The 13,786-nt window shown below is 41.2% G+C and overlaps 1 protein-coding gene across 1 annotated transcript in view; it reads right to left on the reverse strand.

Annotated features, from left to right (window-relative positions):
* Positions 1–5,790, reverse strand: part of PTPRR (protein tyrosine phosphatase, receptor type R) — a 143,660-nt gene extending 137,870 nt beyond the window's left edge. Inside the window, exon 1 of the mRNA XM_001235187.6 lies at positions 5,640–5,790. Coding sequence (XP_001235188.4) covers positions 5,640–5,700 — 61 coding nt within the window. The 5' untranslated portion in view covers positions 5,701–5,790. The remainder of the gene's footprint in view (positions 1–5,639) is intronic.
* Between the last annotated feature and the right edge of the window lie 7,996 nt (positions 5,791–13,786).

The following is a 13,786-nucleotide window of genomic DNA, read 5'->3' on the forward strand; positions in this document are numbered from 1 at the left end:
GTTAGATAGTATTTCTTTGTTCTCTTTCTCAATCCCTAAAACCAAGCATGATAAGCCCCTGGTCCACCCTTTTAATTGACTATGACAGAGTTGTTGATAGCATGGGGTTCTGTATTGCCAAGCCTGTGCTCCAGCACTTACCATCCTCACTCCACAGGCCTCTGTCCTTATACCAGGCCATGTCTCTCTACAATACTTGTTCATGTTAGAGTCATAAATATCTCATTCTCAATAGAACAGCTGCTTGTTACTGCTATCTATATATGCTTATAATTGTATCACAGAAAGACAAACAAGAGGAAAGCAGATAAAGAGACTTGGTCAGTTGAAGAAATTACTGTTAGAACTAATCTAGGTCAAAAAAAGTTCAGGCAGAGCAGGTCTGACAAGCCTCAATCATGAAGCCGTGTAAACTCAGTACAAGGCTTTTATCTTTACTGCTAGCAATGGCAATAACATATTACAGAGTAGCCAGGTTACAGTCCTATATAGGCAGGGTTCTGTGCTTTCCTAGTTAGGTCCAACAATCAAAAGGCCTGGCATTTTGCATGGAAGGAATAGTACCTATTGCATGTCCAAAATTTAGAGCTGAGCAAACACAGAACAATTCTAAAAATTGAAATAATGTTTTGATTTGCCCTTGAACAAAATATTCAGAACTTTTGATCAAAACAAAAAGTTCAGACCAAATCAACATTGATGAAATCTCTACGCATGTATAGGTGTGCACATGCACGTGCACACATATACATATATTTTCTTTTCCCTACATGTGTGTGAGAGAGAAAGAGAGGGCGTATATCAGAAAGAACTACAAGGAGTTATTTCCTTTTCTACTAAGCAGTCCGCTGAAAATAGAAACAACAGCAAATTCTTTTATTTATTTATTTATTTATTTATTTTGCTGAATTTGTCCTTTCCATTAGGGGAAAAAAAAAACAACAACAAAAAAAGGGCTCTGACCCAAAATATCCACAGCTATAGTGTGTTAGAATTAAGCACGAGTCGTATCTTTTTCAAAAAGGCACTTTACATCTCGCTTTATGGGCTTGTTGCCTGATACGTCAATATTGAAACTGGATACTACAGACAGTTGCTTTCAGTAGGTCTACTCATGTGAATTAAGAGATGAGCCATTGGTCCCAAAGGCACTTAAGTATTCTGCCATACTCGTATGCCCTGGCATTGATGTACTATGTAGTGTCACATTAGACTCTTTCTTTCCAGAATGTGTGAGAAGGTGCTGCAAAAATTTGCTTTTTTTGTGATTACTGGCATTTTCCAAGCATAGGTGGTGGGTGAATTTTACTCTGCATAAAGTGAACATAAACATGTAGTATATCCAATGGAAATCAGTAGCTGGTACAAAGGGAAGTCAAACTTGGTTTTAAGGTTTTGGCACGTTTTTTGTTTTTTAAAAAATATTATTTTTGCAGTAATTCTGCTCTAGATCACACCAAGGATTCCTGAGCAGATTTTATTAAGCTTCTCCAAACTCTTATTCCGAAGTCATGCTGGAAATCCTACAGGACAATGGCAGTGCTTTGTTGAATGAGAGCTGTATCCCTCCTGCTAGCCCCACTAGCAGGCCTCAGGACATCTCCATGGAGAGGACCACAACCATAGAGACAAACTAGAGAGACGGATTCCCCACGAGCCCAATTCATGGCTTTTAAGCAAGGCTCCTGCTTTACTCTCTGGAGAAGCTGGAACCAGCCATTGCTGTCAGAGACACTGCAGTCTTCTCAAAATACAATAAATGAAATTATGGTGAGATTCCAAGATCATAAACCTCAATAATTTCCTAATGGATGTACTGAACATAATCCTCTCATCGATGATGCCTTTCAAAATTATGAATAGCAAGAATTTCCACATGTAGAATACATGTCCAAAATCTCCTCTCCAACTATCTCTTCAAAAATAATTTGAATGTATATACTGAATTATAAAACTGCTTTTCCCCAGCTGAACTTTTAAAAAGACAGATGACTACCCTCTGATTATCCATGAGTCTACTAATAAAAGGCACAAATGTCTATTCTAGTAAAAACACCCACTCATGCCCAGCAGTATGTTTTCTACCAAAGGCAATTATAAGTACCAGCCATGTTTAGATTATGTTAGTGTAATGAAACAGAATTCAAATACATTTTCAAAATCAATAGCTTCTTCACATTCGCTCAGAATGTATTTAGAAGCTAGCACTATTCACACACTAGTATGACACTAACAAAAGGGATCTGATTGTGAATGCATTTTGTGCACATCTCATCTCAGCTCTAGAATTACATTCCCCAGATTTTCAGAAAATAACACACCTCCTCCCAGCCTTCCCACCCCCCAGTTCTACAGCTAGTGAATTCTTCCCAAAGGAGTATTAGCTTGTGGTCAAAGAAATTTCAGTTTTTATGCAAGCAATCCTCATCTTAATAAAGCATTGCCAAGCGTTGCCCCAGAAGATAAAATACCATGGTTTCCTACTTGGATTTTACTTGATTCAGCTGATAGGCTTCAAGAAGGAATGTACTGAGAGACTGAGACCAGAACCTACGTGCTTCCTCCCTGCAAAGGTTGGTTAAGAAGCACTGGTCCGTACTTAAGGATGTCAGTGTGTCTCTTCACTGATGAAGAGAACAACAGAATAAGTTAACTGAAGTCCTTATAACGTACTGTAAGGCCTTTGCTCATTAAACCATGTCTTAGATGACCTGGTCAAATCTCCTATTGTTGAGTTTTTGCTTTTCCAGCAGCAGAATTTGTTCCTCTCAATACAAATGCTTTAAGAATGCTCTGTTAAGTTCTTAACATAAGGGAGGTGGTGGGTTCATACTGTAATTGTTAAATGAGAGTCTTTTTCATGTCTAGACTATTTTCCTGGGTTATTTACTATGACTGAATTTTCAATCCATCATGTTGTAACTCTTTTCATGAAATTTGCTAAAAAAGAAAGTGAAGTGAAATAGTTAATTAGCTGAGTAATCTCAGCGATGCAAATAGCTCAAATTGCAAACTAGTCTAATGCATCACTTTGTGGTTTTGCTACCACCTGCCATTCTTTTACAAGGTAACAATGCTCTCTAGTAATCTTGGGAAACATTCATTTTTCAGTGCAAGAACGTGCATTAGATCATAGCTGCTAAAAAAATTATAACCTGTCTTGCACACTCTTGTGATGCATAATACAAATCAAAGATTCATGTTGACCTGTAATCAGTTACTACAAATTTAGGTCTTCCTCCAACATCAAGCTCTATACAGGTTGATTACTTCACCTGCTGCATTCAGCAGAAAAGTCTAATTCTGTTTCCAGATATGCACGCAAGCATCTATAATTTCAGAAAGAGATATACCAGTATACCAACAGCACAGATGGATTTAATTTGCTGCTTACACAGCTGTCATGTTTTACTGGAATTGGTACCCAAATCAACTTAGTAAAATGACACCTTTTTAAGGACATGTAAATTCTCAGACTTTTTTTGAAAAACTTTTTTTTTTTTTTGCAGGTACACATGTAGCTACTGTGACACAACAGTAATGGAGTTGTCTTCCCATAGCAAACCAGATTTGCAATATGACATGCACTGACTTACTCCTAAAAGGCACTACTTAAACATTTAGAGAGCATTTAGAGAGTGAATTCTTTTTGCAGTAGTATCAGATCAAGTAAATGTGGGCTTATGTTTTCTCTGAAGTCTATTATCACTGATTGATATTAAGGGAGTTTTTGTTAATGTCTGCTGACAGTTTCCCCGCCGTTCCCTTACACAGAAGCGTGCCTCATGTATAGTCAGCCTCAGAACAAAATGAAACATGAAAAGCCAAACAGCTCTCATCACAGTACCAAAAACTGCCATTTGGGATATAATCTGTGACCCAGCACAAGTAGCAAGTGGAATGCATTTTATGTGATATCACATGAACTAAAGCTGCAAAAGCACTGTCAATAATTTATAAGTTTGGGCTATTCATAAAAGATGTCTATAATGGTACTCCATGAAAGGCCAAATTTTCTACTTGCATCAAATGAAACAGAGAAATCTGAGCAGTTTAAGCTTGCTGTGCTATTTTATTGTTGTGACATCTTCAATGACTTTCAACAGGAACAAGTTGCACTCAGCCCTGCCTAGAGGAAGCACAGCTCTTACACTCAATGGGAGCCATGCCCAGCATGCAAAGGCTGAATGCATCTCCTGTCTATTTTTTCTGTTGGCTTCTCTGAAACACTTATTCTCCAAGAATGCCTGGGGAACAAAGTAACACCACATGAACTTTTGTAGGTTATTTTTCCTCTATTTTTCTCATTATTAGAGACATTCTCATAATAAAGGTCAAGCTTTGTAAGTATTCTCAGTGACTTAATAAAGCAAGTTAAACTTAGTAAGGAACATAAATGGTTTCCTGGCAGGATCTTAGTAGGATAGAAAAATGAAGCACATCTAAACTAATGTGAAGTCCACTATTAGTAGAGGATGAACCAAGATTAGAAAGCATGTTCTGTCAAACAGAGGCTGTACACTAATTTTGTACACATGATCACTTTAATACATGTTGTAAAAGAACAATCTAATAGCAGCTTAAGGCTGTTATTAAAATGGATTGCAGGATGTGCCCTGCCTCTCAGTCAATAATCTCTCACACATGAATATAAGGCATAACAGCATGAGCCTCCTAACCAGAAAGGAAAAAGGATCCTGAGGTTTTATGAAGTGCAGCCTGGTATTCCAGGGCAATCAAACACTGCATGGCACTTCTCCAGCCCACAGCAAACAAAAGGATGCGATGCCCGCTCACAGCTGCACCCAGACACACTGCTATTTTCATACACAGATCGGCTGTGCATGGGATCTGTGTACGTGCACTGCTTCCACATTCAAGGAGATGTGAAGCTCAATTATTACTTCTACTGATTCTGCGATAAGGCAATGCAAATGACTGGCATCTTAAAAATCTCTCCTAAAAACATCATTTGTGGGAGTGAAAGGGTGCATAGCATCTGGGGGTGCATTTAATTCTTTCTCTTCATTAAACTTCAGTGAAGTTAAACGTGGGGTGCAACAGCCATTTTCTACCTGAGAAGTAGCAATGCTGCCATAGAGAAGGAAACACTTCTACTTTCCTAGACGAGAACTTACTTAATTCCACCCTTACCGCAGATTCTGCTTCCATCCTGGGGATACTGAGGCGTAGCTCTGCGCGGAGGAGAGGCACCGAGCGCGGAGCGGTGCTCGGGGTTCAGAGCAGCCCGGAGCGGAGCCGCACAACTTCGCGCACGTAGCGGAAGCCGACTCGGAGCGAGGCACCGCGGACAGCGGGGTTATCACCCCCACCGCCCCGAAGAGACGGCCGCCGCGGCAGAAATTGCCCTTTCTCATAACCCTGCTTCTGCGAGCGAAGGCGAATCTCAACGCCTCCCGCCCCCGAAGAAGAGGAAAGCGAAGAAAAGGGGATAGAAGGAGATAAACGCCTCCGTCTCCTCGCGTACGCTCGCAGTCCCCGCTCCGCCGCGGCCGGGGCCGGGAGAGCGCTGACCGCGGTGCTGAACGGCTCCCGGCAGCCCGCCCGCCGCCAGCCGGGGCCCCGCCACAACAGGTGCGCGGCCGCCCCACGCCCGGCCCGCGGCCGTCCCCGCTCACCTGCGGCGCGGAGCTGGAGCAGGAGGCACAGCGCGCGGAGGCACGCGGCCGCCCGCCGCATGGTTCGAGCGGAGCCCAGCCGAGCCCAGCCGAGTCGAGCCGAGCAGAGGCGAGCAGCGCCGCGCCACCGCGTCCCTCTCCCCCCGTCAGTGAGCATGCCTGCGCGTGCGCAGCGCCGCGCGGACGGGAGGGCGGTGGGGCGGGTGCTGCCCCCGCCGCGGGGTGAGGCGAGGGGCGAACCCTGAGGGGCCGGGAGCCGAGCGTCCGGGGGCGGGGGAGGAGAGGCGCTGGCGGGAGAAGGCAGGCAGGCAGGCAAGCAGGCAGGCGGCTTCTCCCTCAGTCTTCAGCCGCAGTCGGGGCTCGCTGATGCAGTGAAGCGGCTGGGTTGCGTCTTCCAAATATCAAAGGGCGTACGTACGAGGTTCGACCCAAAGGGTTCGGAGTGTTTGCGAGGACATCGGCGACATGTGTTTTTGTGCTTGCAGGGGAAGCAGTCCTCTCCTTCAGTTTGTTGTCAGACATGCTGTGATGTAACTAAACGGTTAGCAGAAACTGTGTTGGGAATCATGGCTGAAATGGGAGTAAAGTATCGTTGGCTTTGGGGCTGCTGAGCTGCCACTGGAGCGGGCTGATGCAACACCCAACCAGCAGGCACCCATAAAACCTGGTAACAGGAATATCAGAGCCCCGAATACAGAGGCCAGGCACGACAAATCTAACACGGTCTCTGACATGGTCGTTTGCTAAAGCTGTGTTTAATTGAACAAGAGTCACTGGAGGCCATCCTTGACAGCAAGAATCACGTGTGCCACCCGACAAGTGGTCCGTCTGCAGGACTGGGGCTGCACGTGGCTGATGGTCCATCCTGCAGCGGAAACAGTTTGTCTGGAGTGAAGTAGGAAATAACAGAGGAGATTAACAGAGCTTGCTTCCTCGTAGTTGTCTTCAGACGAACCTGTGTGTAGACATTTCCTTAATGTCATGATGCACAGGAGCAGATTTATAGACGTGGTTGAATGTGTGACTGTACGTATGCAAACGAGCTTCCTCTGCCAGCCCCCGCACGGCTGTTGGCATGCCGATAGGCTGCTTGGTCGCTTGCTTGATAGCAACAGAAGTGAAAAAAACGCTTGGGTTGGAAAACAGCACAATCTTGAACTTTGCCCGAAACGGGGGAATTAAAAGGATTGAGGGGATATTTGAGCACAGTAGCATTTGAGCCACATCATCTCAGTGATACCTTTGTAGGTATTTTGCCTCAGATGCCCTGCTAACTCACAGGACCTCTGCTGCTTTTTAGGTGGTAATTCGCTGTGGGCATATACTACTTGCAGCACACCATGATCCAGCTTAATCCTGCTCATTCTGAATAGATGAAATGAGAACTAAAAGAATTGAAAAGTAGAAGTCTATCTGTGCTATCTGTGCAGTGCACCCCACTTAAGCCCCCACAGCTGCCGTTCCTGTGTGCCCAGGCCTCAGAGTTGTACATTTTGGAAGAATAAGTAAGCAGCTACACTTACTATCCTGAGTAAATTCTGCCATGCAAGCTACCAGGTAACCACTTCCCAGGGAAAGACAAAATTATGATCCTTTGATGTTTTGTTATTCTCCACAAGTCATCACCTCTGTATGTTCTAGGCAACCATTTAGGGTCAAATATGTCAACAAGATAACTCAACTGAAGCTAATGGTATTGATCCTCCCCTGTGTGGTTACAAATGAGGCAGCTGTGGTTTTATATGACTGAGCACTGCAGCAACATCTACTCACCTCACTTGTAGAGCCCAAAGACACTAAGACAAGATGACTCACCGAGAGAATTGTTTTTCACTGGGGAAATGCCTTAAAATACAGCTTTGAGCCCATATCCAAGAAAGCATTTAGGCTTCCAGCTCACACTTAAGATGAATGCAATGGAAAGCTAAGACTAACTCATTTGCTGAACTTTATAGCAATGCATCATTTTTAAAAGGCCACTGTCATCAATGCAAAATGGAAGCATGACTGTGGAGTGGGAAGCTGTTACACAGAAAGTGAGGTAACACGTTGCATCAACTTGAATACTCTAGCTTCAGGGTTGTTATTGTTTTTTTTTTCCCCCAGATATGGAACGTTATAATAGCAGAGTGGACATTGCTAATGTATACCTTACTCTGAGAGATTATAGTAAGTTTAGAGAGTCACGAAGTGTTCAGTTGAGAGCTACCTTTACCAATATTTATAAGTGAGGTAAATGATGTATTACTCATTCTTTTCTATTTCATATAATCACAGAATCATAAAGTATCTTGAATTGGAAGGGACTCAAAAGGGTCATCAAGTCCAATTCCTGACTCCACACAGGACCACCCAAAATTCAAACTCTATGTCTGAGAGTGTTTTCCAGACTCTTCTTGAACTCCAGCAAGCTCAGTGCCATGACCACTGCCCTGGGGAGCCTATTCCATAGCCCCACTACCCTCTCAGTGAAGAACCGTTTCCTGATATCCAACCTGAACCTCCCATCACAGGTTCGTGCCGCTCCCTTGGGTTCTGTTGCTGGTCACCAGAGAGCAGAGATGAGTGCCTGCTAAGAAGTCATATTAAGTGTTGGTTATAGTTAATAGAGTCTAGTCAAGTGTTAGAGCTCTTTTTGTTTTTCTCAACTGTCATGCAGGTCAGACCATCTTCCTTGGCTGGAAATCATTGTGCAATAGACTTCCATTGACTTTAACAGGAAGCTATAATAGTGTAACCCAAGTTCAGTAGACAAAGCACATACATGGGATCTATCTATTCCTTATCCATACTGACAAAGAGTTCCAACTCTTTGAAAGGGTAGATAATAGCAGGACAGGAAATGGTTTTAAGTTAAGGAAGATTAAGTTAAGTTAAATCTTAAGGAAGAAAGATTTAGGTTGGATATCAGGGGGAAGTTCTTTACTATGAGAGTGGTGAGGTGCTGGAACAGGCTGCCCAGAGAGATTGTGGATGCCCTGTCCCTGGAGGTGTTCAAGGCCAGGTTGGATGGGGCCCTGGGCAGCCTGGTATAGTATTAGATATCGAGGTTGGTGGCCTTGCCTGCAGCAGGGGGATTGGAGCTTGATGATCCTTGAGGTCCATTTCAACCCAAACCATTCTATGATTCTATGATTCTAAAACAATCTTTAGTTTAAGAGGGCAGTGATACATTCTTTATCAAGCAGAAAATGTGTCTGAAGAAGAGGGAACCACATTTTTGTCTGAGACAAATAATACAGATGCTTATATCTGTTCTCCCTTGACAAGCTTCAGCAGAAAACAAGCACTGCGTAGTAATAAATGAAAGCAGGTTGGAGAAGGAGGAGGGGTGAAGAGGAGGTTATGTGCATAGATCAAAGGATTCTTCAGAGAGATGAATGCAAATCAGAAAATAACTACTTTTCAATGTGTGCACGTGTGTATACTGCAATCTCAGCAGAAGAGAGCTCATGACTTGTAAAGTTAGACTAGCACTAAATCATATTGCTAAGGTGGGCAGAGTGATTATAATACAGTGCAGAAACATAAATGCTGCAGGAACAGTGTCAGGGAATAACTTGTGTCCTGAGAGAGCACCTGTGGGCAACATAATTGTTGTACCAATGCAAATACATCATATTCCTAAATGAGTACAGTCATTTTCGGACTACTGCACTTCTAAAGTGGTCTTAAGCTCTACAATGTACTTTTGGCACAATATCTAGTATATACACGGAAAACTGAGGCTGACTTATCTGGGAGACAACAAAAACTTTGACAGTATAAAAGACAGAGAGGATTAAATGGTATTTTATTCTCTCAGTCAACTCATTTGTCACTGTGTGTGTCAATGGGAAACTTCAAGTCTATGTCTTAATTTTTACTTTTCTGAAGAAATTATTTATTTACCTATAGCTTAAATGGAAAAAGTCACTTCTGTTTCATGGGATAATTCAGAAATAATCAAATGAATTATGGACTATTTGTTTAAGCTACAATGCAAACAACTATTAATCCCAAACTTAAATACTGAATGACACCTGTAAGGGGCTGGGGCAGCCCCAGCTAGTGGCTGAGGACAAGGCAAGAGTACTTGAAAATGCATTTAAGCATGCTGATTACTTCCCTTCTGGCAGCATGTTTCATTCATGCATTTAGACTGCTGGCAAATTCACATTGTTTTCATATGAAGTTACATAGCTCTGGGTCACTTGCTTTGCAGTGCAGAGAGGGCAAATGTAGCTGGCCATTTGGATGCTTGTTGTGGTTCTTTCTGTATTTTCCATGTGAAAAAAGGAATGAATGCAATGGAGAGCTGCTTATTCCTACTAGGTTTATGAAAGCTTGTCTTGTATTTAATGGCAAAATACTTTTAAATGGATTTGAAATAATAAGGATGGCTATTTATCTTGCTCATAGCAAGGTCTTTTAGAACTGTTTTCATCCGAAGCCTAATTGTGCAAATGTACTGGAAAAGTCAGTTTTGCTTTCCACTGTGCTGCGTTAGCCATTCCATTGTTTTACCTGAAAGTGGGACATGTATGCACAGGGCAAAACATTCCAAATATAGATGTGGGAATCACTTCACCTGACTTAACAGATCTGCAAGGCAGATAGATATTTTCCTTTGAGCTAGTCATGATGAGCTCCACTTGTCATCAAGAGAGACAAATAGGAAGTCCTAGTGCATATTTAACCTGATCTATTTTAGATGTTTACCTTGGGATGAATCATGCCCTGCAATGCCAATTTTTCTCTGTTGAGTATAATGAGAGATAATTAGCTTGCAAATAGATACCAATATTTGCTCAGGTGGCTCTTACACAGTCTTGCAAAGTTGTTCACTAGGCACTTTTCTGGGTTTCTCGCTGGAGATACTTATGATAATCAACGCTTTACAAGGACATTACCAACAATTCCATGTTAGCAGATGTTTTTGCCTCTCTGTCCAAGACTTCATACAAGTATCTGGAACAGCAAATGACATCTCTGATTTTGTACTTTTTGTACAATTACAAGTACAATTTGGTACTATTTCACCATTTTCTTTTTCTTCCAAGCTCTTCTCTCTTTTATGATATTCATACCAGCGGGCAGTAAAGATATCTTCCTCCAATGTGCTATCACCAGCATCATTATTCTTAAAATCAGACACTTTAAACTGTGACACAGGCAGCAAAGATAAAAAAGAATTTTCAGATTTTCCTTAAAATATCTCTAGTGAAGGCTAGAAATATCTCTCTTGAACTATGCTCATTTATATTGTCAGTCATTTTAATATGATACATCCTTTTATGAAATGCTGGTTAAAAAAACAGCAGCAACCAAACACAGTTATGTGTCTATACTAATATGCACTGGAGTACAGAATAATGGTTACCTGTGGTTACTCATTATGACACAGAACATCCCTAAATGAACTACCTATGCTCAAAATTTAAATTAAATTGTGCCGTACACTTTAAACTGACCTCTAAACACAAAAGTAGCTGAGTTTGCATGGAGATACTAGCAATAATTAGATCTATCTCAAGTGAGATAATCCAAAGGTGACAATGGTAGTGTTAGTTCAGATTCAGGTAAGATTAGGCAATTTGGATGTTTGTGTACTTGTAGTATTAACTTCAGACAGTTTACTGTGATGTTACACTTCAGGAAGAGCATGGCTCCTTGAAATAGAAAATTAAATGAATTTGGTTAGAATTTTATTACTTGAATACACAATTCTATGTGAAGTCAACTTTCTTATCCTAAATCAAGTAAACAATAACAAACTGCCAGTTATCCCTCTCATATCAGTTTAGCAATCACTATTTTCTTGTGTATACACAAAGATTAATTTGAATTAAAATAGGCTTGATTTGGCTGCCCATTGTCTTTCCAGTGTTGTTAAAATAATACTTGCAACTGGGAGTTGAATTTTCACTGAATCAAAAGTTGCAGTACCTTAGGCTGGATTAAAAGAAAAACCTAACAAAACCCCCCAATATATGAACAGGAAACTGTAATTTGCCAATATTGAGTTGGCATTCATGGAACATTAGAGGATGGGAGTCACAGCAGTTGTCCTCAGCAAAACATCCTGTATACGTAATATTCAGCAACCAGACACTGTTGAGAGATTCAGTGTGTAAAAGTACTTTTTCAGTAATGATTTTGCTTTAGGTTACCATTTGATTAATTTTGGATTACATACATGACACACCGTAAGTGTAGAGATTTTAATGTAGTTGCTTTAGCTGAAATGTTTAGGTAATTGGTAAGACTGTAACCTCCTCATGTCAGGCTGAAATTATGTGTGCATTTGCTAAAGAAGCGAAGGCTGAAGCTACTGTCTTCTAGAACAGACTGAAAGTTGAGGAAGACATTAGGGTGAAGGCAAAAATCTAATAAAAATAATTTGACAGGTCTTGATAACATAGCCCGTCTGAGTTCACTTTTGTTAAAACCTTGCTATAGCGACATAGAGGGATTGACTGAAATGTGGAAGAAGGTATGAAGTAGAGGACTGTTTGGTGTTTGCAGCACATTACAAGTTGAACTTTGGAATTCAGATATCTTATATTGTTATAAACAAACATTGATTACAAGTGAGGATAGAACTTCATCGCGGTGCTGAAATGGTGTGATATTAAAAGCTTCTTTGATACTCCTAAATATGGGACATTAAATAGTTAAGAGATTATTATACTTCAGAACGGTTGCATTTTGGCCCTAAAATGTTATCCTATTTGTGCCACTTACATATGCACACCACTACAACTGTTGTTTTCCCACTGAAACTAAGTATTTCAGTGAGTACCATGAATCAATAGATATGCAGGTCAAAGGAAGTAGCTATTCCCCCCGAACTAGCACTTGTGAGTCTGCACCTGGAATACCACGCTCACTTTGGGGTTCATCAGGACAAGACACTGGAGTATTGAAACGAGTCCAGCAAAGGGCTACTGCGATGACAGTGGACTGAAGCTCCCAACATGGAAGGAAACACTGATGAAGCTGTATTTATTCAGTGTAAGGAAGAGAAGATTAAAGGAGAATTTCACTGCTATCTACATCTACATAGTGGAAGCATATAGGGAAGATGGAGCTAGGCTCTTCCTAGACTCACATAGTGATAGGGCAATAGGCAGAAGGCACAAACTGCGAGTCCATAAAATCTGACAAGACATTAGGCAAAAGAAATAAAAATCGCTTTGAGGGTAGTCGAATACTAGAAACTACTTGTCCGGGAAGACTGTGGCATCTCTCTCTGGATATCTTCAGAACTCAGCTGGACAGCGCCCTGCGTAACTCAGTCTGACTTCAGAATTTAATTTAATTTCCAGTTTTATTCTGCTTGAAGCAGGGAATCCAAGCAGATGGTCCCTTCCAGCAAGACATTCTATGATTCTAAATAGTGCAACACAATAGAAATGGACTTCTGCAACAAAATGGTTGGTACTGGTGACCTGAGATTAACACAATGTTAATTTAGGAGTTTTTGCTGCAGACTTGGTGCTAAATAGCATCTGAACTTTTGGTTATGATATACATTCTTCTGAGATGCCTTTTCCATCTAGATTTCTTCTCAAAAGAAACAGTTAATATGTTCTGGAATTGTTCTACTATTGTTTTCTTTCCAAAAGAGACCTGAACCGTCTACAGGAGAGCTGTTTCACTGACTTTGTCACAACCTTCTAGGAATAATTCAATAGAGCCTCCCCCTCTTTCTTTTTCTTCTTCTTTTTCTTCTTCTTTTATTTGTGTTCTTTAGTTTTACAGTTACAGCTGAGTTAAGAGGCATAAAGACATCATCAGTTCACTCAGTAATGCCCACGAAGTAGGTTATTACTTATATTACACTATAGAACTCTTATTCATGGGGGAAGTTATGAGTCCCATAGGAAATGACGTTTTGTTTCAATACAAAACAGTGCCATTTTATGCACCTTATCAAATAGACATTATTTGTGAAGAATTAAATGTCATCAGAGATGGCACTGGTACCTGATCACCTCAAGGCATCTCAAGTTAGAATCTCTGTTAGGATCTGAATAGTGTGATCTCATCATCGTAACCCCGAGGAACTTACGGTACAATCCCAAGTCTTTAAAGACAAAACATGCTTTATTAGGCATATTATTGGTAGAAATATTACTTCATGAGAGTTTTGTTTCTTCTTT

Source organism: Gallus gallus, chromosome 1 (genome assembly GCF_016699485.2).
Source record: "Gallus gallus isolate bGalGal1 chromosome 1, bGalGal1.mat.broiler.GRCg7b, whole genome shotgun sequence".
NCBI lineage: Eukaryota > Metazoa > Chordata > Aves > Galliformes > Phasianidae > Gallus > Gallus gallus.